Genomic DNA, 26,861 nt, shown 5'->3' with positions numbered 1-26,861 from the left:
TGAAAATAATGAGCACCTTTATTTCACATGTAAACATAACGTTAAGAGTCATAATTATTTGATTGTTTTAAGAAGAACACACCACAGTCGGGAAAAGCTAACAAAAGATAAAGAAAAAATTACTGTGCGGCCTGTATACTATTTTGGCTGACCACCACAAAACTATGCATATATAGATATAAAGATAATACTCAGTCTAGAGCTGACACAGTTGATGTAATCAATATTCCTGTTTGTCAAAGCATTAAACCTCCACCACCAACCAAGTTGATGACAGATTTCCAGAATTCCACAATTTCTGTATCAATAAATCAATAAAGACAACCATGATTATATCAGAAGGCAAAATATTTGAAAAGGCTTTTTTTTTCAAATGCTGTATGACAAACTTAAGTGTCAAACATTTGGGGGTCACCATGGCCTGAAGTATACTGGGATGCTCCCTATGAGTCAACATATTTTGAGATTCACAAATGATTTGCTTTTTCAGGCCTGCCTCTGCCAGTGTGTGGCAACAGGGGCTGTAAACTGAGTGGGCTTTTGTTCTGCAGAAGTCGATTTCCTGGTCTGTTTCGGTCCTTAGATGGGTGTGCAACCCTCCTCTGCTTACACACTCAAATCAAATGTCCTGTTGTCTCATGCTCAGGCTGCACAAATTGCTGGTGAACTCCCACAAATAACATGTTGTACCCTGTCATTACAAGCCTTTCACTGTGCTCATTAGAGTCCATCTCCGACATAAACAGTTTGTCGAGATATAAAAACTACATATTTCCAAAAGCTGTAAATGAATTCAAATATTACTATGTGCCAGTCTATTGCTGGTGGTCGAGCAGAGGTCAGCAACACACCAGTGACAAGCCTAGTGGCCAATGCTAAAAATGGTCGGCTGTTGTATTTGCTTTGGGCATATTTACTATATTCCAGGCTTATTTTGAAGACTGAGTTTGATGTGTTACATTGAGAAGGTCCAGTTGGATGTTTATTTTAAGTTGCATTGAATTAACTGAGAGAGAAAGAGCATCATTAGAATATACTCTTACAACATTGCAACATATTCATACCAATCGTATAATTAACACTATTGTATTTTTTTGCTAAATAATTTTGACTGAATAAGCCAACTCTCCAACATACTTGTCCCAGGCAATAAGTATGTAAAAATGTTCCACAAAAATCTTCCACCCTTGTCTTTGGGTATGCACGATATGACTGACCTACAAATGAAAATAGTCGAGGGTAGGGTAATAGATTTCCCGGCACAAATCTGCTGCATCTACATTAATGCCTGTTAGGGGTAACAGCACGGGCAGATATGTAGAGCGAGGTTCAGTCTTGTGCAGACAGTAGGGATTAAGGGATATGTTGACAATGATAGTGTTTTTATCCCTCCCTCTCAGCTTAGTCATATTTAGCTAAACACACATGCCTACACCGCCCCCCCCCCAATCCCACACACACACAGGGCACAAGACACACTCCCACACACACACACACAACACGTGCTCCCATGAGAACCTCCCCCACAGCACAGCTGGGGCTGAGGCCAGCCAGCCGTCCGGTCCAGGGATTCATCAAAACAAACCCGCCTTCGCTGGCTAGATTGAAGAGCGCAGCCTGACCGCAGCACAGGGAAAGGGGGCCTGGCTAAAGGGAAACTCCCTACACTGCTCTACACTCGGCTGCTCTGGGCTCAGCTCTGCCCTGCCCTGCCCCGGCTGCCTCTCTCTTGTCTCAAACACAAGGGATTCCATAGCTCTGAACACAAGGGCTTGTTCTGAAAACGGAGAGCAGGGGGACTTTGACAATTTCGGGAAGAAAGGAAATGAATGTGAGGGGAATACAAGATTGTCTTTGTGTGTCTTGGAATTGAAACTTGCCACTTGGTCTTGGAGTGAGCTGGGTTGTGCCATTGACTTCGGAGGAGCTGAGAAACTGGTGTCCAGTTTTAAGGTAGGACATTCCACTGTCACCAATTTCAATTCACATCATCAACTTCGTATTCCTCTGCAGTGACTTGAATATAGCATGCATGCTATTTTGTACAGATGTGTACATGTTATAGGCCTAGTAGGCTGTTCAGATTTGAGGGAACATTGTAAACAGATGATTTCTAAAAGAAAAGCTTGCACGTTATTGTTGGATGGGCTGGGGGTGGGGGTAAATTCTGTTCTTCAGCCAGAACTTAACGTCACTGACAATGTCAAGGTGACAGACATGTTTTGAGGGAAAGTCGATAAAACTAATGAAAGACAACCACAAGCTGGTACTAGCCCTACTGGGTTGGTCATTCTGTAAAAGAAACTGTTCATTAAGTCCTCTTACCTGAATATCTATCCTGTTCTCTTGCTTAGGTTCGCCAGTACCAACAATAGCCCCACTAAAATACAGCATGTTGCAGCTCACCGTGCTCTGCCTCCTCTCCCTTCTGGGCTGCACCACAGCATGCCGGAGTGGCACTCCCACAGAGTGCGAGAAAGCGCCTTTCGTACCCGGCTACAACCTCGCCGGGGAGGGCTTTGATGTGGTCAAGATGCGTCGCAAGGGCGCCTACCTGATCAACGTCAAGGCCACGCACCCAAACGACAACCGTAACGGCAGCTGCACGGTGTGCGAGAACCGCTTCCAAGGAGGCCAGTTGCAGAAGCTTCCCGCCATGGTGCTGGACTGGAGGCCGTTTAGCCGGTGTAGCAAGCAGCTGTCCAGTGCGCTCCACCACACGGTCGACTCCCTCGTGAAGAGCTCCTCCGCCCTCATCAATAACAACTGGGGCATGGACCTGAACCTGGACACCTATGGCAAGATACTCATCGGGGGCAGCCACTCGGACATCGCCAGGTTCGCCAGGACTCAGCACAACGTGGACAAGGCCACTTTTGCCATGCATGAAATCACATGCACATACTACAGGTAAGCAAGTGCATGGCAAATGTGGGTGGTGCATCAAATGGGTATGATCATGCAAGTTTGTGTTATCCAGTTCAAGCATTTAATGGTCCGCTGTACAAGTGTGAAGATTCTAATTCAATCAGGTTAAGCCAGTCAATAACAATTTAGATGCAAGCAACTGACGATCATACTGGAACTAATCCCAAGAAAGGTCAAAGACTTTTATGAAATCGTGGTCATGTTCAAGTAGTTCTACAATTATGTTGGAGCTGAATTCCTTAGTGGATGAAATAGTAAAATGTAGATTATGACCCTGTATGTATCATATAAGGTTCTTTTGTAAAGCAAATAGCAACGTCCCTTTGTCACTTGTGCTCAAAATAATAGTGCTTTCAAAAGAGGTCCTTATCTCCATTGGGACATGGGGCTTCAAGAGTCCTGGTTGACTGCGATTGTAGTGCACAATAGCTGGCTGGCAATTGAACCTCACTGTTTCTAATGGAAGAAGGCCCTTTGCAGGGGCTGCTGGAATGAGATAAGGCCTAGAAAAAATATTGTTTTGGTTCCGGTTGCCGACCGACCCTATCATTTTTTGTGCGACCCAAAACTTTTTTTTTGAGTTTTTGGAATCCTCAAAAAATATATCGATGTCGTGTGGACGGGTGTTCATATAGACAAGACACAACACGTTTATTCATTCCCATAACTCGCCATCTCTCACTTTCTACCTGCCTGCAAGTTACTGAATTTGCATCGCATGACTATCCACATAGGAGTAACACACACGCGCGCGCCATAAGGGCCGCCGGCTTGATATTAGAAAACCCCAAATGTCACTGCAGAGTTGCGCACCTACTCGGTGTAGGCTAATTATTATGCTACAACATGCTAATTGGTTGTCGTTTAGTAGGGGCTCTAAGCCGAGAAATCGTTACGCGCTGGATAGAAGCATATAATTCGGTACACGTGTTCCTTGACTGATTTGAAGACATCCTAGAAGGGGTGCCCCTTGAAAAAAAATGTCTACCATGTCATATACAATATGTCATGTTGGTAACGCATTACATTGTTATTACATGACATTATACTTAGCTGATTCTTGGTCTGAATTAAAATGAGCATTGCCAACACTAAAACTATGGTGAGAATAGACTGCTGCTAATGCTCGATTTGAATGGGATAGTGTCAGTGCAAGATGCCCTAGGTAGCAGGTTCTCCATCCTCTAATTTCCATAATAGATATACGCATTTTATTTGTATGAGAGAGGGTAAAGGACAGGACCTTTCCATATGTATGAAGAACCCCATAAGATCACCTAATTCTATATTTCTACAAGTGCATATTGTGAGAGCATTTCAGTCATCTTTAGAATGGCATTACAGATTACTCAATATAGGCCTACATGTAGGCCACAGTATGGCTTCAGTTCAAATTAAATGGGAATGATTTCTTAGTGTATGTTGAGTAAGAAGACAGAGATTAAAAAAAAAATGTTTATTTGCAGACAAGTCCTCACCTAGTACTTGTGTCAAAAGTTGTATTAGTTAGCTCAGTAATCATTGAGTACTTAAACTGCTATCAAAACTGACAGCTGATGGACAACATGTACTGTAGGTCTTTTGCCACCCTTACCCATAGGAGAAATATCTATATAGAGCAACACTTCTCATATGGTATATACTATGAAAGTAAATCATTACCTGGACTCATTTTCTTGATATGCAAGGCACATAAATAGTCTGGGCGGAAGAATAGTCGATCATACCCCGCCCCCCCAAACAAAATGCCACAAGACTTTTTTTAACCTTCAAGATTTTGAGTGGTAACAGTAACATAACTCATTCCCACTACACCTTTTTGCATAATATTGTACATGTCCTCAGAATGCTCTACATCAGTGGTTCTCAAACCTTTTGTGTGAAGTACCCCCTGAGAAAATATTGAGCTCTCCGAGTACCACCTTGACAACCAACATTAGAATATCGCAGTAAAGGCCTTCCATATTCACTTTTGCCAGTCAGTACAGGAGAGGTTCATAATGGCATTCCAAGTACCACCAGAGATGTCTCAAGTACCACCAGTGGTACGCGTACCACAGTTTGAGCACCACCGCTCTACATGTTTCAGTTCTATAGTTGTACTGTACAGTACAGTGCAGTGCAGTGGGGTGCAGTACAGTACAGTAGCATACAGAATGGTGCAGTATAATAAAGTACAGTAGAGTATAGTACAGTACAGTACAGTAGCATACAGTACGGTGCAGTATAGTACAGTAGCATACAGTACGGTGCAGTATAGTACAGTACAGTACAGCACAGTAGCATACAGTACGGTGCAGTACAGTACAGTAGCATACAGTACGATGCAGTACAGTAAAGTAAAGTACAGTACAGTAGCATAAAGTACGGTGGAGTCTAGTTAAGTACAGTAGCATACAGTACGGTGCAGTCTAGTACAGTACAGTACAGTACAGTAGCATACTGCACGGTGCAGTAGAGTACAGTACGGTATATCACATTACAGTACAGTACAGTACAGTACAGTACAGTATAGTAGAGTACAGTGCAGTGCAATACAGTAGAGTACAGTATAGTCTTATAGACGTTAGCCCTCCAAAGCCAATAGGATTTCCACATGCTGTTGTTTTAAGTTTTTGAAAGACTATTTTAGTAGCCTATGTGAGAGAGGGAAGGCAGGCAGACATGTTTTAAACAAAGGACCACACCCACAAATAAAAAATAACGAGCAAACAATAAATTAAGTGGTTAGGTAGCCAACATGTCATCTAGATTAAAGCCAAAAGTAGATGGAAAAACAGACATGTGACCTGAAGTGGCGGCTGATCCAACAAACATTGTTGCCGCCGAGCAGCTATACTGGGGAGAAGTATTTGCCCGACACGCTATTAATGCAAAGAAGCTTTCAAGATCTTCCACGTTTTCTTTTGCTTTATTTACTTATCTTCGTGGGTTGAAGGTTCAGTGTTCCATTCATGACAGTTAAAATCCGGACATTTGAAGTAAAGAAGCCAGGTGTGCAAACTCGCAGGAAAAGTGCTAATGCGCTGTGCAATTTAAGCTCAAAGTGTGCACGGAGTAGCGTGGTCAAGGAGCGGTTCTTGAGCATAAAAACAAGGGGTGTAGCGTGGTCAAGGAGCGGTTCTATGCATTTAAAGTGCGGTCAACAAAAGGTGAGCACTCCCCAGATACCCACTCAATCTACAACTTGGCTGCCATATCCCCAACACCAGGTGATATACAAAATCTAAATCACCACGTGACCCAATCTAAGCACGTCACCACCCCAACGTGCAAAGCACATTCCCAAACTAAAATCTGTCCGCAACATGACCATTTTGCTCTTTTAAAACAAAGTATCTGTCAATATACTGTATGGATGGTGTATTGCATATTGATTATTCATAATTTCCTGAGCATAAATGCCCTTATCACGCCATTGTACACTTAGGACTGCGATATACATATCTGAACATTAATCAGCATACATTTGTCATTTGACAGCTGTCACTGACACTTGATATGTACATGTATTATTGACTTGATTGATATGAATACATTTCAGTTGGACTCCTAGGGTTAAATCATTGAGGGGGTCCTAAGGAAGTAGTAGTAGTTTGTGTGTGCGCGCATGTGTAAGTGGGATTAAAATTATTGTTTGCCATCTTTATCTGAAGAGCAGACTGAGTGTCTGAACCTGCTAATGCTAGCATGCTAACATTGGGACAGTTATGTGTGGCCCAGTTCAAGGGTTTATCTCTTCTCCCCTAAATTTTTTTAACCACAATTTTCTTTTTGGATGTTATAGATATGATCCACTGCAAATTTTTAAAACTCTTAATGAATGTTGGTTCAATAGCTAAATGCCCAGAAATGAGCTCTCAATTGTAGAGTGATCTCATTCTGACCATGGTTTTTATGATTTTCCTGTTTTTGAATCTAAATAAGACATATATAACATTGTTTTTATGGTAAGTTTTGTACATATTTTCAAAGTTCAGTTTGTATACATCGCACACAAATAGGTGGATTGGCCCATAACACCATTATGTCCAGGCAGTACAGCATTTTACTACTATTGGCTGGTTTTGGGCAGCCATCTTGGATTTACCCCATAAAAATGACCTTAATGACATTGAAATTTGGGGCACCCCTTCTGAAATGATGGGGAACACCCTAAGGAAGGTCTACACCGATTTTGGTGCTTCTATCCAGCGCATAACGATTAGGCCCTTTTTGGACGCTAAGAGACCCAGCTAGTTGTAGCTCGTAAGTTTTAAACAACTTGCCTCATAGTTCTTGCAGACTAATAGCCTACGATGTAGGATAGTTTGGGAACCTGGCGAAAATGCCTGTCAAATAATAAGTCAGTAGCCTTACCTCACCCGACACTGACACAGCCTGACCACCCGCCTCGAAATGCAACACACAGACAACATTACGAGTATCCACGATTTTCGAATGTATTGATATTGTCTCCTCGTGTTAGAAAAGGGCTTCCATTCAGTCGCGCACTGCATGTTCGACGAGATGCATAACTCGTTATAACAATACTAAAGTAGCACTGTATCAATACCTTGTAATATAAGTTAATATGAGAGAAGGGAAATGCTTTGCCGAAGTTTTCCTTCATTCTTTCATTTACCTCAAGGCTTGGCTAACCAAGAAGTCCGTTGGCCTGCGCCCATTATTTTCTCTCTCTCTCTCTCTCTGCTTGTCCCTCCACCATTGCACAGGAGCAGGGCGCCTGTCACTGTCTGACTCTCCGTACCTCCTCCAAATAATGAAATAGAAATGAACGATGATGTCGCCACAATTACGACTGTTCGATGAAGACCTAGGACTACTAGTTTCCTACAATGATGATTCAATGACAATGACGATGTTCCCCCTCAATCACCCGCCATTAAAACATTCATATCGCCTCAGGTGTCAACATCCTCGCGTTAAACAAAAAAGTGAGTAAATAGAATGTTTGCAAGCCAGAACCTTCATCCCAATGAAAATATGGTCTACAACGGATGATGGAAAGGAATCAAAAAAGTAAACGGGACATAGGCATAGGCCTACAGGAGTTAAAATAGCAGTGTCAGGCAACTGACAGCTGGACACGTTTTGCCAGAAACGGTAGGCTATTACGCATCATATCCTCATTTCGGCGACGGTCAGTATAATTGGCTCATTAATGCTTATTGTAGGCTATTTCATTGTAGCTTTAGCAGGTCTCACTCCACCTTGGCATTGTTCCAACAACGTGTATGACGAAATCTGGCACATGTGGGGGTTTGGGGGTGTCGGACATTAAAAAAAAATTGAAAAAAAAAAAAATGAAAAAAAAAAAACCCAAAGCTGACAACCAACCGGAACCAAACTTTTAATTTTCTTAGGCCTAAGCTGGAAACAGGAGGAGTTTACCATCATTTCACTCTAGTATGGTTTCAGTAAGGAATACAATAGTAGGCATTACTGGAAATTCTCAGCTCAGGATCAATACAAGTCCCTTGATCCATTCATCAACCTCATCCAACCAGGAGTGTTATAGTGTGGGTGGTGGGGACTCTGTCACCTAAGGAGGGCCCGTAACGAGGATTTTTAATTCAAGGGGCACACATGATCCACTTAACCACAATCCAAACTGTGGGCAACACCATTGTGTGTTTCTTACCTAGCCCCACAGAGAGGGTTGGGTCAGTTATTGCCATGACTTTCTTTCTCTGTCCATCTGCCCGAAATGTTTTGGGGCCAGGTTGCTATCTCTAACTACTTGTTTTCTTGGGACAGCCTTGGCCAAGTGGTTAAAGTGATGGGAGATAAATCAGAGGGCTGCAGGTACAAATCCCACCCTTCCACTTTCTATCTAACTCTATGGGTGAAGCGCCCTTGAGCACATAACCCCACGCTGCACCAGGGACAGTAACCAATACCCTATACTTAAAATAACTGTGAGTCACCTTGGATAAAAGCGTCAGCTAAATTCAATGTTATGTAAAATGTAATGTTTTCTGCTGTCTGCAGTTACAGGGTGACAGATCACCCAGAGCTGAGCAGTGAGTTCAGCAAGCACCTGAAGAAGCTGCCCAAGCAGTACGACGACCAGACCAAAGCCGTGTACCGACGGACCATAGACACCTACGGCACACACTACATTCGACACGTGCACCTGGGCGGCCGCGTCAGGAGAGTCACCGCCTTCCGCACCTGCCTGGCAACACTGAAAGGTTTGACACACACTATGATCAAAAACATAATGTTTTTTTTATGTTTGTGTGCGATGTAAATTTACATAAGCTTTCTACTCTTGCTCTCTCTTTACTCACCGAGTGGCAGGAAATATTTTTGCCTGCCGAGTTTGTCTTTGGGAAAAACTCACAAACGGGAAGGCTGAGTAAGGTGAAGACATGACTGAACTGGCCTATGCCGTGCAAATAAAAGTGTAGGTTTCAAAACCAAGTACAGCTTTGGTAATGATGTGATGCCAGACTAAACTTTCCACATTATCTGTAAGCCGCTTTGGGTGAAATCGGCAGCTAAGTATACTGTAATGTAATTTTATAGTCTGGCTTGCCAGGTAACTCTATCCTATTGATTTCTTTTCAACCAAGGTTTCACAGAGACAGAAATAAAGAACTGCCTGAACCTGGAGCTGAAGATGGCCCTGGGCTTCCTGCCTGCCAACGCATCACTCTCCAGGAAGTGCGAAGACATCCTGAAGGACAACATGAGCATGGGCTTCTACCAGGTAGAGTACAAGTCCAATTAATATGAGCATGGGCTTCTACCAGGTGTAGTACACGTCCTGTTAATATGAACATGGCTTTTACCAAGTGGAATACACATCCATTTAATATGAGCATGGGCTTCTATCAAGTAAAGTCAAGTATAAGCAAAGAGCATGGATATCGAGAGGGCTTTCTTGACGGAAAATACAGAAAATTGGTGGCACTAATTAAGTATGGAAGTACAGTTCCACAAGCTGTGCCCACTGTCGGTGAACTACAAATGAATCATGCATCGTGACCTAAAAGGCCGCCACTGTGACAGTTGCAATAATGATTACGTTTATGGAAAAAATAGGTCTAGGCCACCTGGCCTTTTGCGTCATGATGCAAGGCAAAAGGGAAACATTTGCATGAGCACCAGCAGACTCTTCCTGCAATTGTATTGCAACAAATAGCATTCTATTTGTTCCACACTGCCATCAACAAGATCTGGGAAGTTCCACCTGACTGATGATGTGCTCTTGCCAAACTGTCCATTTGTATGACTTCTTGTCCTGTATACATACAAACCTCCACAAAGTTATTATGAATACATGGTGCCCTGTAAGGGGATTGGGCTAGGTATTGCAATGACCCTGTCTGTCTGTGTCGGAGTCTGTCGGAGTCTCTGTGTTTGTCCAATCAGTGTTTTGGGTCGTCTACACGGAATACCAGCCTGTGCGCATGCATCCACACACACACACACACACATCTGTATTTGGCGAGTTTGAAAAGGGTTGCCATCCGTGTTTGTTTTCATCATTTCCAGGGCTTCATGACACACAAGATTGAGGTGCTGGGTGGTGAGAAGTACTTCCCTGACGTGCTGTTCCAGGAGAGCCCCAACGAGGCCTACACCAGCTGGATGAACAGCCTGACGCAGACCCCTGACGTCGTCTCCTACGCCATCTACCCGCTCCACCACCTAGTGGATGATCCAGAGATACGCGGAAACCTCAAAAGCGCAGTGTCCGAGTATGTTGGGGAGAACATGGTTCCAGAGAACCGCCAGAGGGAGAGCCAGTGCGCTCCATCAGAGAACCTGGACCACCACTGCTGCCCGCTGAGGTCCGCCCGTGGGAAACTGATCGTGGAGATCCAGCGAGCTTCAGGCTTGAAGGCCGACACGTTCACAAAGACTGATGCGTTTGTCAAGATCTGGTACAACGAGAAGTACAGAGAGACGGATGTAGTGATGGACGACAACAACCCGTCGTGGAACGTCACTTACAACTTTGGGGAGATCGAGGTGGGCAACCAGCTGATCATAGAGGTGTGGGATATCGACGTGATGTACAATGATATGCCGGGCAGGTGCATTCTGATTCCGGAACGCGGCATCCATTATCAAGGATGCAAGCTGAGCAAAGGGGTGTTGTACTTCTCCTACGCAGTCATGTGCGATGCACATCTGACAGGGCACAGATGTGAGAAGTACTCACCTAAACGGTAACCGTGTCAGGTGCTCCACTATTGGTGACTGTCATAGAAAACTGCTGTAGATGGGCTTAAGTCACTGTTTTAGATAAATTATCCGTTTACATTGTCTTATAATTGGAAAATCATTTCTCTGTGCTTTTTTTATACGTTGTTCCTCCTGTCAGAGAATCAAACCACCATGTTGATGCAGGAGGATATTTTGTGACTATTTTTTACATTTAAGTAAATGTTATATACCGGTATTTGCATGGTTGTATTTTTTTGTGGGTTACATTGTTTAAATAGGTTGTGCAAATAAATGGTTGTCCTCTTTACAAATCTCCCCATTGCTCCATTTCTTATTTGCAGTCCCGAGGGCAAATATACATTTGGGGGAAAGGCCAGAAAAAGGAAACTGGCGTCATAAACAGGTCCAGTCATGTGCCTATGAGAAGAGAGGCGGGGAGTGTGTGTGTGTGTGTGTGTGTGTGTGTGTGTGTGTGTGTGTGTGTGTGTGTGTGTGTGTGTGTGGGTGTGGTGGGGGGGGGGGGGGGGGGGGATGTAATTGCTGAGTAATGATTGCTCTGCTGAGACTATTTCCAGAGACGCTTATGTAAGCAAAATAAGTTTGCAGAGAGCTGTAAACCCCCATAAACACCAGCCCTCTACACACACCTACAAGAAAACCAAATCACCTAACACAGCCCCTGGTGTTAGAGTTGAGAGCGCCTTGTATCTGGTAATAGATTCCCCAAAAAGAAAATCTGAGAATGGACTGATCACACATCATAGTACTTCTCTCCAAACACTGTAGTCATCTCCTGGGACCAAGTGGTTCTTCCATGACTTTTTGTGGAAAATTACATTGTATGCCATCTATGGAATGCTTGTTATTCTTATTCCAGAACATGCCTTACATTAAAGATGGGAGGATGGTTGTGGTATAATGTAATTGGCACACTACAGACCCCGTGGTTATGCCCAACCGTGCATAATCAGTTATGTAGGTCAGTCTCCTCCTGCATACAGATTCACTAGTGTGACATGGGGTGGCATACTTCATTAAGACAGACTTGATAACTTTCCTATGGTCGGCAGTGGTTTGATCCAGTTGGGAGCCAAAGAGAAAATAGACATGAAAATAGACCTTAAAACATTTTTTTTGCTGGTATTTACCATGATTGGTCTTACTGTTTAGCGGTCTCATGCAGAGGGAAAGTTGCGTGTCAAGTTAATATTAATTAAGGCACCAGTGCACCTAGGAAAGGTACATTAGGGAGATTTAAACTTCCCTTTGTACCATCTTATGTTTGACAAACCGTTTTAATAATGCCTAAATCATTAGGGTTGTTAATGTGCTCCAATTTCCTGTGTCAGTCAATCACCCAATGGTTTGGTGAGTCTGCTAAGTCGCAGGGACTCATTGGTCCCCAAAACTTCCAGGACATTTTTCACTTCAACCTAAAATATTCGATTTATTATACTCTTGTGTCTGGAATCTATTGTTCTGTGTATTTTCCATGCCACAGGGCCTAGCTGGTCTATTCAACCTAACCTTACTAGCATCATAACATGGTTGTGTCTGAAGGCATGTGACAGAGCCGAAGCTGATGACAATTTCTCCTAAACTAAAGCAAGCCCAAGGCAAAGAGGAAGGATTGCATCAAACTTGAAACCACAAACAATTGCTGTCTTTCATTTAAGCCGGCGCCAATGGAATGCAATATTCTTTGATATGACACAGAAGCCTGGTATTTAGAGGGGGAAGCGTGGTGGAATGAATGTCGAACATTACTAAACAATACAAATGCAACACACAAGTGACAACTATTAGAATTCAAGTTAAATTTATTTATGTAAACAAAACTATTGACAAGTACAAAAAGTAAAAACAAAAAAAGTCCTAATTTCTGAGGTAATACAATCGTTGGTCTCAAAGTCCCAACGAGACTTTTAGAAGCATAGCCATATCTTCTGACATGGAGTTCTCATCCGCTGAGAGAGAGGGAGAGAGAGAGAGAGGGAATCAAAGTTCAGTTCATTGGAAAGTTATGATCATGCACGGCACTAACTGGAGAAATGAAATTAACATATTAATACTTTGCTTGGCATAGTAGATATACTGCTTTCTTTATCCACTCGAAGATGTCCAATGTAACGGAGGAGGAAAAATCTCCTGTGTAGTTACAATGCTCACCTGTGTCTGAAGCAGTCATGCACTCTTCAAGTTTCAACTTCTCCTGGCCCACTCGCAACATGTTGTCTTCAATGGAGTCCTTACAGACTATCTTAATGACCTTCACAGGCCTGAGAGAGAGAGAGAGAGAGAGAGAGAGAGAGAGAGAGAGAGAGAGAGAGAGAGAGAGAGAGAGAGAGAGAGAGAGAGAGAGGGGGGAAGCAAATAGAGTGGATCTAAATTAACTGCAGAACATCAAGAAATTCAATAGCAGTTTTTGGATGGAGTTCGCTTTAAACTGCAAATATAGCTGAAGGATAAGTGTAAGGAACATTAGTTACTCTGAAGAACTAAAGGAGTGAAAACCAATAAAGTTCTGCATGCTGCCTAACCATGTAATGCTGACTGATCTCGATTTGTACCAGATGAAATGAAACACTTTTGGTTAATCTGGTAACATCTCACCACACCTTTACAACGCTACATTAGTGCACAGGAACATCATCACTTCAAAGCACATTCAACTTTCATTTACAAAGACATGAAAACTCACCAAGTGGCAGGGATGTTCACCGATATGCTCACCGATATGCTCACAAAAATTCTGCCATAATGTGCTTTCCAAAAGTTTGATCGTAGTTTTTCTTCAGCGTTGCTGACTTGCTTGCTTTGTGCTACTACCAAAGATCCTGCGTAGCACAACATCTACAATCGACTTAATAAAAATGGCGCCCACACAGAACAGCAGCTTCCACTTTTTCCTTGTCAATTTCATTTCTGGTCAGTGGCACCTCGCCCACTCTAGAATCTTTGGTTATATTCCCATGCAGCCAGAAACAGAGGAAAACGGCATGCAGTCTTCTGCATTCACAGTTTCTTTGACTATCCCTGTCGTCACCTATCCTCATGGCTTAAGCAGAGACGATAAGGAGGAGACAGATTGATAAGGAGGAGGCTGTTCACTGTGAGGAATTCTCCTGGAATCATTGGTGATGCGTAGCCTGCTTTATCATATTGAATACAATTGACATAAGTGCCAATTACTCTGTACATTCCAATGTAATGTAAAGCAGCAGGTAGATTGATAGATATATAATAAAAGCCAGTAAATAGGAAAAAAGGAGACTAAATGGAGTTCAATGGAAAGTGATGCTCATTTGGGAGACCGGGTTTGATCCCACTTTGTTGCACTGTTGACAGGACAAGTGGAATCATTTATCTGGATAGCTTATTGAAAATCTTTGTGTAATACCTGGTCTGTCCCATGCGGTGGCAGCGTCCCTCGGCCTGCTTGTCGTTGTAGGGGTTGCAGTCGATGTCGTGCAGGATGACCACGTTGGCGGAGGTCAGGTTGATTCCCTGGCCCCCCGCCTTAGTCGACAGCAGGAACACAAACACCTCAGGGTTGTTGTTGAAGTCGTCGATGAGGCCAATCCTGAAATGGAAACAAGAAGAGGATCAAATTCAGGGTGTTTGTGTGGGTGCGTTCACACACACAACGCGTAGTATATGAGTGAGAGGAAGTGTAATTATTTTCAGTATGGGGGTTTACTTCCCTGAAGCCTTTCATCATTGTTAATTAATTATGGCTAGTGAATTTTGAAATTTACCCTACTCTTCTATACCTTGTTTCAGTTCAACGCTAGGTTTCTCAAGTTTTGTGGCTAACTACCGTACGTTAGCTTCTTTGTTGTTGGTAATGCAATTACCAACTGGAAACCGCCCGAGTTGCTGACTGGCCAGCAATGATGCTTTTGAGAAACGTAATCGTGGTAATCTTAAGTGTGTGTTTCTGTGTGAATGTGTGATGTCTGTGATGACTAACACCACTGACCTGTCTGAGATGGGTGTAGAGCCGTCCAGGCGAATGTAGCGGTGGTCCAGGTGCTTTAGCAGAACCTCCACGATGTCCAGCATCATGACGAACTGGCTGAAGAACACCACTCTGTCTCCCTGTGGACACAACAATTCTTTATTAAGTAAGATATTACGATTAATGAAGATAAAATGAGAAATTTTCATAGTGTGGTTAAATCTGGGGGGGAAAAGCATAAAAAGCAGCATTAAATGCAACATTACGTTTTCCTTGTGGGAGGCGAGCAGGCGCGTGAGCAGGTGGAATTTCCCTGAGTCCAACAGCAGATCGGTGGCGAGCTGGTGACTGCGAATGGCCGGGTACTGCAGACACAAGTTATGCAGCTCGAAGTCTGACATCACCTCCATGTCCTCTTGGATCAGAACCGGGTCTGCATCGAAGTGGGTCGGCTCCTGGAACAACAACAAAATAACTTTTATCATCATCATGTTGCATTACATGACATCTAGCAGGTGCTTTTTAACAAAGAGGACATACAAAGCAAGTTCAGAGTGTGAGGTGAATACAGAGTAAAGCAGTATACACGTAATGAAGAACAAAGTGCAGCATAACAAGTGTGCAAGCATAACAAGATCAGAGCAACACATTGAGGGACCACAAAATGCAACGTCAGCTGACTGATGGCGGATCATCAAATAAACTTTGAGAGAATGTAATTGATGTCTGAAGAAGTCAGGCTCAAAACGTCAGTGTTAAAACTACTGCCCCATAATGTGACATCTTGGGCCTTTCATTTTCAGGCAGTAACTATGCCGCCATTGCAATTATCCGTCAAACTTAAAAAGAACGAAAATGGAAGTGCTGCTGACTAACATTGGCAAGTGGCTGGTAGCCAGTTTCCCCTACCTCCCCTCGCCTACTGTATTTCTCCTAATCAGACAGCGGCATCTCATAGCGAGGTTTGATAGCTGCTTAGATGACAGCAGTTGACCAGACTTAACCCCACAGGGCTATTTAGGAAACTGGCAACATCTCTCTGCACTGCACTGTGTAACAATGGCACAGCAGCATGTCATGATACACATCCCCCCAACTTGCATAGATTTTAAGAGCATTGTTGCATTTTTGTATTGGGCAGTCCATTGCAAAATGCATTTTATATAGGTTTTAAAAGTATGTTCTCGGAATATTCGAATGGCAAGATGTCACACATAGATCATAGGATGTCTGAACAGTCATTTCCAGCAATAAAATGCAAAAGTCAAAAATTGTGAATAAGTTCCAGGATCAAAAAATGAGAATGAATTCCAATTCATTCTCATTTTTTGATCCTGGAAGTACTATACCTTGGACTAAAGAGCACCCAAACCCAAGAAGCCAACAAACAATCTGGATAAGAGCACGCCATACTCTACAAACTGATGGTGAATAAGTTGTTTTGCACTGAAACTCTTCATTTGTTTGGCCAGTTTTCAACTCTGTCAGCCAAACCTGAAGTGACAATGGTGGACGTCATGCACTGCATAGCGGTCATGTACTGTATGGTGGTTTCTTGAGTCAATGGGTTTGCCTGTGTGCGGTGTGTGACTAACCGAGAGCATGGCTTTGCTCATGACCCTGAGCTTGTCTGTGGTGTAGTACTGGCGGTGCAGCAGCGGGTGGTTGGCCATCTTACGCAGCTGCATCATCACGTTGCACAGCTCCCGCCCTGAGCACACAGAGAGCAAAATGAACACACACACTCACATGGGTACACACAAAGACAACACACAGGGGACGGATGGAGGGACACACCAGAGAGGAAGGACACACGGACAAGGACACGGACACACACGGACACACACAGCAGAGAGGACTGACACACGGGCATTCACACGTGGCAGATAGGAGAGACACACAGACATAAACACAAAGCAAGCACACACACGGGTACACACACAGACACCACACACACACACACACAGCAGAGAGGAAACACACAGCCAGACATACATAAACACAAAGGAAACACGTGCAAACACACAGCAGTGAGGCTACAAACAGCCACACAGCAGAGGAAACACAGCAGAGGAAACACAGCAGAGGAAACACAGCAGAGGAAACACACACAGAGGCGAGGGTCAGCAGACGGTCAAGAGAATTGTTTTGGTAAGTAAGGGGCAGTGAGCACACACTCAGAATCTGGAATGTACATTCATGACTCAGACACACGTGTGACTCTTATCAACTTAGATACCAGCCTGCCAGACGCACGAGTACAAATACACTCTCAAATTTGAACTGTGGACACACACAGACAGAATTATCCAATCATAAATATATTACGTAGTTAAATATACCGTCTCCTCTCCAGGGGTGGTGGATTGGAGCTTGCATACATTAGTGTGCAGCACGGTACCAAATGGGGCTGAAGGTAGAACAGTGACCAAGCTCTTCTACGCTTTCCCTATTTAAATAGGCATGCATGACTAGTTAGAAGACCCACGTGTAGTTACACATAAAATGAAACATGATGATTTTCTATGCACATAAAAATGTTCATTCCTAAGCGAATTCATGGTACTATGTTCTGAATGGTCCTACTTGAATTGGCACACATGATCACACATGGAAGACCGTGCATGTGTGCACACACTTGGAAATGTACATTCTGGAACTGAGTGATCCCATGCACTGCCAGTGGACTTACTCTGTCAGGCATTGTGAGTTTGAGGCTGGGCACATAGACAAACGCACACACTCACTCACTCTCTTGCTGATGTGTGTTTGAGCCTGCACACACTAACCGACATGCACACACACACGTGCGTGCAATACACACACGAGCGGACACACACGGGCACACACGCACGCAGCACACTTACTCTCTCCGGGTGGTGTGTGTTTGAGTTTGCTGAAGAGAGCCGTGTAGAGCTCCTTCTGCTTTGGAGACATGCTGCACCTCTCCACCATGTCTGTCTTGGGAGGAAGCTCCTTTAGCACCTGAGGAACAGGAAGAGGGAAACATTACATTACATTACATGACACAATGAGCAGGCATGGGCAGGAAGAAAAAAGCAGCAGAAAAAAACTAAAACACTAATGGCTAGAAACTGAGAAAAAGAGAGAAAAACACATGGAAAGGGGCAGACAAATTGGCAGACAGAGATAACAGTAAGATAGACAGACAAGCAGCAGTGTGTGTGGGGAGGGGGAGCGAGAGATGAGAGAAGATGTGGAGAGGAGAGACGAGATTAGAGGAGTGAGAGAGGAGGCGAAAACAGGTTGGAAGAGGAGAGGAGTGGAGTGACACAGTGGAGGAGTGAGCGAGGAGAGGAAGAGGAGAAGAGGAGTTGAGTAGAGTGTCGAAGAGTAAGACTGAGAGAAGAGGAGTGAAGAGGAGAGGGAGTGAAGGATGAGTGGAGAAAAGGAGTGAGAGAGGAGAAAGAGAGGAGAGGAAGAGGAGAAAAGTAGTGGAGTAGATGAGAAAGAGAGGAGAGGAAGAGGTGAAAAGTAGTGGAGTAGAGGAGAAAGAGAGGAGAGGAAGAGAGGAGAGGAGTGGAGTAGAGAGTGGTGCTCACCTCTGTCTTGACTCGGCGCAGGATGAAAGGCTTCATGATCAGCTTGGCCTGGTCTATCCTGTCCTTGAGGTAGCTGCTCTCCTCATCTGATTTCTGCCCAACAGAGAGGAAATTAAGAGGGAAATATTGTTAAATATGAATGGGGAGAGGAGGGGTTGCAGAAAAAACAGACGCGCACATACACAGACCCACACACAAAAGGGGAAGACAAGAACAGAAGATGGTGAAAAAGAAATATAATGAAGCATCATGCTGGAGAAGAGTGCACACTCACACAAAGAAGGGGGGGTAGAAAAAGATGGGAAAAAGACATTATGAAAGAGGAGGTCTACACAAACACAGATAAAGGTAGTCAACGTGAGCAGCATACTCCTGACAGGAAATGAACAAGATGAAAACGAAGATGAAACGAAGAAAAATGAGTTATTACCCGTCTGCAGCAATAAGCATAGGCAAGTGAAGGCAGAGAATAAGAAACACACAATAACAGGAAGATTGAACGCTCAAGGGGAGGAGACGGGGAGAGAACCAACTGATGAACAGAGATTGAGGCACATATAAAGACATCTGAGAAAAATGTCACATCACTGTCCTTTTGACCTCTCCACAAGGAGGTCCATTCAGGAGGACCACAGCAGTAGTTAAGTTTCCGGATATTTGTCATTTTTGTATACATCATTTGTGTCTGGGCTTTTATGCCTTAATTTCTGACCGGACCGTAAGGAGAGGAATGAAGCGAGTGGAGGAGAGCTAGGGGAGGACTGGGAAATAACCTACAGCCAGATAAGTGAGTTCGCAATTACCGGCGCAACATGCATTATGGGTAATTTTCGCCATTTTGAGAGATAAACAAAGCAGCGTTGCCCCGGGATACATTTAAAAGCGCATGATATTTTATCTAGCCGGGTTACTCCGAGCATGTAATGTTGACAACAAACAATTCACACAACCATTTAACAACCCCAAATTACTCAACATTTCGCTGGTAGGTCAAGGATGGTCTTGGGGTTGAAAACAAGACATTTTTGAACTGTGTAAGTGAAACCATAATTAATTAACGAACTTGTTTTGGAGAGATGTCTGGTAAACTAACAGAATGCTAACTATCCGGGTTGCTAGCTAAATCCGATTATGTAATGTTGACAACAAACAAGTCACACAACCATTTAACAACTCCAAATTACTCAACATTTCGCTGGTAAATCAAGGAGGATTTTGGGGTTGAAAACAAGACATTTTTGAACTTTTTAAGTGAAACCAGAATTTAATAACGAACTCGTTTTGGAGAGATGTCTGGTAACTAACAGACGTAACCATCCGGGTTGCTAGCTAAATCCGAGTATGTCATGTTGACAACAAACAAGTCACACAACCATTTAACAACCCCAAATTACTCAAAATTTCGCTGGTAGATCAAGGAGGGTCTTGGGGTTGAAAACAAGACATTTTTGAACTTTTTAAGTGAAACCAGAATTTAATAACGAACTTGTCTTGGAGAGATGTCTGGTAACTAACAGAAGACTAACCATCCGGGTTGCTAGCTAAATCCGAGTATGTCATGTTGACAGCAAACAAGTCACACAACCATTTAACAACCCCAAATTACTCAAAATTTCGCTGGTAGATCAAGGAGGGTCTTGGGGTTGAAAACAGGACATTTTTTGAACTTTGTAAGTGAGACCAGTATTTAATAACGAACTCGTTTTGGAGAGATGTCTGGTAACTAACAGAAGGCTAACCATCCGGGTTGCTAGCTAAATCCGAATATGTAATGTTGACAACAAACAATTCACACAACCATTTAACAACCCCAAATTACTCTAAATTTCGCTGGTAGATCAAGGAGGGTCTTGGGGTTGAAAACAAGACATTTTTGAACTTTTAAAGTGAAACCAGAATTCATTAACAAACTCGTTTTGAAGAGATGCCAGTTAGCCCACACATAGCTATGTCTTCAGTACAGCTTTACATGTCCTTCTTAAATTGAATGTTTCATTAATTTATTCTACCAGTTCATGATATAGCTTCATTAATCACCTGTGGCCACTGTCTGTCATCGTCTATCCATGAAACTTTATTCAAAACTTAATTCAGGCTGTCATTTTGATGGTCTCAGTCACCAGAATTGATAAGCGCAGCAACTATGGCATAACGGAGAACGGCACACTTCAGCAATGGCGACAGTGCACAATGGCGGCACCCATGAATCGCAATGCAATCATTCTAAAATCTACAGAAAGCACCACTTTTACCCCACTACGAAATCCACAAAGTATGACATTTATTTACCTCGTTTACTGGTGTGCAGCTCAGTGTCCTACCGCTTTGGGAAGGCAGGATCTGGTATCCACGCATTTGTTTATCTACCGTTTTGCGTTGCTAGGTCAATTTCGCGCAGGCGCACTAGTAATTGCGAACTCACTTATTCGAACCCGGGTCCCCTGACTACCAGTGCGGTGCCTTAGCCAATGGAGCCAGCACTTTTATATTTAAATATCCTTTCCCCATAACGGTACATTTGTTATGTTTGCTATTCGTTCTTACACTGGTGAACACCTTGGCGATCTGTCTCCTCCCCTTACTGTAACTGGGTCAATTACTGTTTTTTTTGGCCTAAGAAAATTTAAGCATAAATTAATTAATAATTGGAAATGAATGTACTGCAATGAATATGCTTCTTGGATAATTCACAAAAAAAATGTAAAACATACAACTTTACTACACAACAACCGTATCTTTCATTTGGACACCTCCCCCTCCAGTCCTACTTACGTGGGTGAACATCTTGGCGATCTGCGAGGTGCTGCTGGAGAACATGGAGGGCATGATGAAGTTGAGGAGAGACATCAGCTCCAAGAGGTTATTCTGCAGGGGGGTGCCTGTTAACAGCAGCCTGTGCTCGGCCTGTGGAGGGGGAGGATAGGGGAGAGAGAGAGAGAGAGAGAGAGAGAGAGAGAGAGAGAGAGAGATAAATAACGAAATAATCAAGGAAATCAAGAAAATGAATAGCACTTGTTTGACAGAGGTCCCTCATACTGCAAATTCAACAGAGGGAGAATCTATTCATCTGAAGAACTAAGCAGGTGTTGTTACATGCCACCTAACCATGCTGGCTAATCTCTTTTCCACAAGTTAAACTAATTGTGGCCCAGCTATTTTCAAATCAAAGAGCCCCATCCTGCAATGTTTTTTTTCCTAGTGAAATGCAAAGTGTTAACGAGAAATGGGGGCACAGAGACATGTAGCAGGACATTTACAAAGATATCTGAAGGGGGCTCGTGGCTTTTCTCTTGTATTTCAATGAATAAATGAGGCATCAACACATGCATGCATGGGATGTAGGGCTGCGCAATTAATAACATTTGAATCAAAATGCAGTGACGATTACAAAAATGAAAATCGCGACTTTATGGGGGAAAAATGCAGTGTTCCCTCTACGCTGCGCACCTGCAGACTTTCGCATGTTCTCATCTCGTGGCACTGGCTCTGCTGCATTATCGTGATTAATAATCGAAGCGCGAGATATAGAGATTTAAAACGAATTTACTAGAGCATCGTCTACTAAACGTCCACCAACCATACACCATATGGAGAAGGGTAAGAGGGGGGAGAGAATATTGGCAGAGAAAGAGGACAACGTTGGAAAAGAGGAAGAGAGAGAGAGAGACAGAGACAGAGACAGACAGAGATGGCGAGAGCGAGCGACAAAGTGCGTGCCACGGCTGTGATGAGGTTGGGACATGTGGAGAAAGTGGGCATCAGATACAGTGGGCAGCCAAGCTTCATAAAGTCCACAACATTTACTAGTTTGTGATAATTTACTCATCTGTGCTTTCAATTATCCCGATTCATTTAGCAAGCCTCTGTAGTACAGCACTTTAGTCAATGTCAACAATTAAATGTGCCTTTAAAAAGTAAACTTTAATATTGCTGAATTTACGTACTCCACAGCATATATTTGCCCTGGCAGACCACCAAAGCAATCAGCTGCTTTTAATTGTCACAACTCTTCCGAACGTTGATAGAGAGCAAAAGTAATGAGAGCCCATAAACATGACGGGCAGCCTTTGGCAGCGGCAAATGCTCTGCACCACTGAGCAACACTCCCGCTGAAACTATGAAGATAAACTAGGCATTTTACATGGCTATATCCACATTTCATGGATACGGTAACATCCAAGGACATGGAGCCTTTGGACAGAAGTTTGGCAAATGTGATTTTCTGTGGTTGCATCCAAGGTGCGCAGCAGACACATACGAATGCATCACTACACATTCGAGAACGCTTGGGAAGATGGACATGGGTCAGACATGGAGAAGGGCAGGCTTTACACGTTGCTTGTTGACAAACAGTGATTTACCGCTGGGGCATATACTAAGAAGCTGGTTCAACCATATTTAAAGGGACACTGTGTGAGATTTTTAGTTGTTTATTTCCAGAATTCATGCTGCCCATTCACTAATGCAGTGTTTCCCAACCACTGTGCCGCGGAAAATTCTTGTTTTCAAAAAAAAAGGAAAAAATTAAAAATAATTCATTATTATCAGCAAATAATGCCTATATGTCATGTAGTGTCTGCTGTTGACTGGTGTAATCATGTAATAATTCCTTATCACTAGGTGGCAGCAGGTAGCGAATTGTATGGTAGAAGCTGTCAAAAAAAAGGCAAATGCCGTGCCGTGAGCTCGAGTCAATACAAAGAGTTACATTTCATTTGGATTTAGGACTACCGGTACTTGTACCTGGGATGCAACGGCACCGATTCCATTGTGCTTGGTATGTAAACGAAACACCCTTCACAAAACAAGAGTGCAGACTATTTTGTTGGCCTGCGTAAGCAAACAAAGAACCAAGAAACATTTATGAGGGAAAAAGGTAAACGAGAGAACCTTAAAGCTAGCTGAACTTGTAGCTAAATCAAAAAAGTCACAAAGTGGCAGAGACGCTAATATTACCTGCCTGCAAAGCCATTGTAAATGAGATGCTTGGACCTTAAGCGGTTAAAGAAATAGCCAAAGTCCCACTCTCAAATAACACAATTTCCAGACATTGATGACATGTCTGCTAACATCGAAAGTGCGGTTTTGAAAAAGATCCGTATCCGTGAGAAATTTGCGTTGCAACTTGGAGGCTGATATTAGTGGACATGCGCAACTCCTGGTCAATGTGCGTTTTGTGGATGGAGACGCAATCAGAGAAAGCGTTCTATTTTGCAAGGCATTGAACAGAGATTGATATTAAACATGCATATTCATATTGTAACAGTGAAATCTTTCCTAAATAGCATTGCTACTGTCAGAATAAGCATTATTTTCTGTATTCTTGCAAATAGAATGCTTTTGGAATAACAATTTGTAAATAGTAAGCCTAGGCCTACTTTGAAGTTTATAGCTTCCTTAAGAAGGGACATGTTAAGTGCACTTTTTATTTGAAAGAGGACATTTAAAAGAAACATTTTTGTGTTTATTTGATTGCTATTCAAGGCACTTTTATAAGAATGACTATATTGTTAGGCGGCTACTATAATTTGTTTTCATTATTTCATCATTTTTGGTTGGTGGTGTGCCGCGAGATTTTTTGAAGGGAAAAAGTGTGCCCTGGCTCAAAAAAGGTTGGGAAACACTGCACTAATGTTACCTTTTTCATGAATACTTACCAACAGCATTAAATTCCAAGTATTCATTATGACTGGAGAAATTGCACTTTTCATACATGAAAAGGGGTATCTTCTCCAAGGTCAGCCATTTTGAATTTCCAAAAATAGCCATTTTTAGCTGCAAAAAATACTTTACTTGGACCAAACTAGAACATATTTGTTTATTACTTAGTAAACTTTCATGTTAAGAACAAATTTGGCAACAGGCAGCCCAGTTTCAATGAGCAGCATAGTTGCAGTACCTTTTTTGACCATTTCCTGCACAGTGTCCCTTTAAGTTAAGAGGTAAATCATCTAATAGAAGAGCCTGGAGTCCTCATGACTCCCCGCAGATATGTTAGCCTCGTGTTCTGAAATCGTTTACTTATCCTCATCATAATCATGGTGTTCAGCTCCTCACATTCACGTACACATATTATACATCATACAGACACTTGAGAAAGCTTTGCACAGTCCTACTAGTGGGTGGTGATGATGGGGTGGTTTTGTGAGCTGTTGGCAGACAAAACACTGATACAGCTGTTTAGCCTGTTTAACTTTATGATGTGTGGATTAGTATAACAGTATAGATCGTAATCCTCACCCTAGTGTTCAACGCTACATACCGGTACTGTAATTCATAGTCTCTGCTCTTACAAGTGTCCTCATTGTCATTAATGGTTTACTGCAGATATCATCATCATCATCATCAATATAGTGGGGACACTCACGTTGATTGCCTTCTAAGTTTATGTTCTTTGCCAGGGGTGCCAAACTCATTTCGGTCATATACAGTCAATTTGATCTCTAGTGGGCCGGACCAGTAGCGTAATTGGGTCGTATCGTAAATTTCTGCTTCAAGTGTGAATTGCGTTGCTAGTCAATCGTCTCGAGGTAGATGTCAGCGGGTATATCAGGAGCATTGACTGGAAAAGGCAAGGGAAAAAAGGCACATTCGCTTTGAAAATCTGAGGTCTCAGACATGATAGCACCTTTATAATGGTCTAAAGATTTTTGTTAACATTCTTTGTGTTTTTTCACCCTCTACAAGTCTGGAGCCATATTAAACCATTTGGTGGGCCATTGGGCATTAGGCCCCGGGCCAAGCCTTGTGTCTGAAACCCGAGTTGCTCTTACATCCTCATCTTGCTTTACACTTTTTACTCTCTTTTTTTAAAAAGATTTTTCTTTGGTCTTCTACGACTTTATCGATGACAGGACAGTTTGAGAGGTGGACAGGAAGCGAATGGCGAGAAAGATGGGGAGGGGTTGGCAAACGACCCGGGCCGGGAATCGAACCCGGGTCGGCCGCATAGCATACGAGTGCCCTACCGTATGGCCACGACAGGGCCTACATTTTTTACCATCATCACCACCACCTCCACCACCACCACCACCACCACCACTTATACTGTAGTCACTCACGTTGATGGCCATGAGGTAGCGGTAGCGCTGGGAGTTCATGTTCTTCAGCATGTGCCCCTCGTCAAAGATGGCGTACTTGAGCTGCAGCTTGCGGAACAGGCTGCGGTCCATCTCGTTACCCAGAGGGGAGTTATACCTGCACACCGTCAATCAAATCACAACACGCTGGGTATTAGAAACACACTTACCAATACAGGGGGAGACATACCTGTGTCTATCAATCAGAACATTAGACAAACACGCAAGCACACCTTTCCTACTATAGGGGAGTTATGGCTGCAACGTCAATCAATCAGAAAACACACACACACACACACACACAACTTTATTAATTAGGACAGTTATACCGTTGATTAATCAGAACATGTTGGGTATTAGTCATACACAAACACATGCCAACACAGATTTGTGCCAGCGTGCACCCACAACCACACACAACCACACACAACCACACACAACCACACACAACCACACACAACCACACACACACACACACACACACACACACACACACACACACACACACACACACACACACACACACACACACACACACACACACACACACACACACACACACGTGTGTACAGATGTGTGTAGTACATGCTGTACAAGGACATGAACTCAACTGCCTACGGTCATACGTGTTCACACTAACTTCTGAGTTTGGGCTAGAGTAGACCAACCAAGGGCAATCTGCAATCATAGACTTTCCTGCAGGGAAGGAGAGGGAAAACCTCTCGAGAACGCTCGCACTGCACTGTAGGCCCCTGTCTGATGGGGACCAATCGCACGGGAGCGGTGATGAATAGCGACAGATGTCTACAGCTGATTGGCTGCCTTGATTGACAGCGTGCAGCCATCCATTTTCATTAGGCGATGATTAATCAGCACATTATGGCAAGTGCCTCCCCAGGTGTGCCAAGCTGCCACTGGGACTGCAGAGGCCCACTGCAAAGGGTGTGCATGTGTGTGTGTGTGTGTGTGTGTGTTTGTGTGTGTGTGTGTGTATATGTGTGAGAGAAAGAGGGGGCGGTGAGAGAAAGGGAGAGAGAGAGAGAGAGAGAGAGAGAGGGAGAGGGAGGGGGAGAGGGAGAGGAGGGGGGAGGGGGGAGAGGGAGAGAGAGAGAAGGAGAGAGAGAGAAGGAGAGAGAGAGAGAGAGA

The 26,861-nt window shown here is 43.4% G+C and overlaps 2 protein-coding genes across 2 annotated transcripts in view; one reads left to right on the top strand and one right to left on the bottom strand.

Annotated features, from left to right (window-relative positions):
• The first annotated feature begins 1,578 nt into the window (after positions 1 to 1,578).
• Positions 1,579 to 11,427, top strand: prf1.5 (perforin 1.5). The gene is made up of 5 exons (XM_063195674.1): positions 1,579 to 1,953; positions 2,355 to 2,910; positions 8,923 to 9,125; positions 9,510 to 9,646; positions 10,435 to 11,427. The coding sequence occupies exons 2-5, from the start codon at positions 2,393 to 2,395 to the stop codon at positions 11,116 to 11,118; spliced, it is 1,542 nt and encodes a 513-aa protein (XP_063051744.1). The 5' UTR covers positions 1,579 to 1,953; positions 2,355 to 2,392; the 3' UTR covers positions 11,119 to 11,427.
• A 1,487-nt stretch (positions 11,428 to 12,914) lies between these two features.
• Positions 12,915 to 26,861, bottom strand: part of smarcad1a (SWI/SNF-related, matrix-associated actin-dependent regulator of chromatin, subfamily a, containing DEAD/H box 1 a) — a 29,109-nt gene continuing 15,162 nt past the window's right edge. Inside the window, exons 14-23 of the mRNA XM_063195675.1 lie at positions 25,698 to 25,833; positions 21,409 to 21,540; positions 18,637 to 18,729; positions 17,941 to 18,058; positions 16,669 to 16,784; positions 15,340 to 15,528; positions 15,095 to 15,213; positions 14,513 to 14,695; positions 13,282 to 13,391; positions 12,915 to 13,079 (exon numbers count right to left, since the gene is read on the bottom strand). Of these exons, the coding sequence (XP_063051745.1) occupies positions 13,018 to 13,079; positions 13,282 to 13,391; positions 14,513 to 14,695; positions 15,095 to 15,213; positions 15,340 to 15,528; positions 16,669 to 16,784; positions 17,941 to 18,058; positions 18,637 to 18,729; positions 21,409 to 21,540; positions 25,698 to 25,833 (1,258 nt within the window). The 3' untranslated portion in view covers positions 12,915 to 13,017. The remainder of the gene's footprint in view (positions 13,080 to 13,281; positions 13,392 to 14,512; positions 14,696 to 15,094; positions 15,214 to 15,339; positions 15,529 to 16,668; positions 16,785 to 17,940; positions 18,059 to 18,636; positions 18,730 to 21,408; positions 21,541 to 25,697; positions 25,834 to 26,861) is intronic.

The sequence above is a fragment of the Engraulis encrasicolus genome, chromosome 3 (assembly GCF_034702125.1).
Source record: "Engraulis encrasicolus isolate BLACKSEA-1 chromosome 3, IST_EnEncr_1.0, whole genome shotgun sequence".
NCBI classification, from domain to species: domain Eukaryota; kingdom Metazoa; phylum Chordata; class Actinopteri; order Clupeiformes; family Engraulidae; genus Engraulis; species Engraulis encrasicolus.
The sequence above is the reverse complement of the archived record's forward strand: the minus strand, read 5'-3'. Positions and strand labels throughout refer to the sequence as shown.

Coding starts and splice junctions, on each gene's coding strand:
- prf1.5 (XM_063195674.1), top strand. CDS start 2,393: ATGTTGCAGCTCACCGTGCTCTGCCTCCTCTCCCTTCTGGGCTGCACC. Junction 2,911..8,922: donor ATCACATGCACATACTACAG/GTAAGCAAGTGC, acceptor TGCTGTCTGCAG/TTACAGGGTGACAGATCACC. Junction 9,647..10,434: donor TGAGCATGGGCTTCTACCAG/GTAGAGTACAAG, acceptor CATCATTTCCAG/GGCTTCATGACACACAAGAT.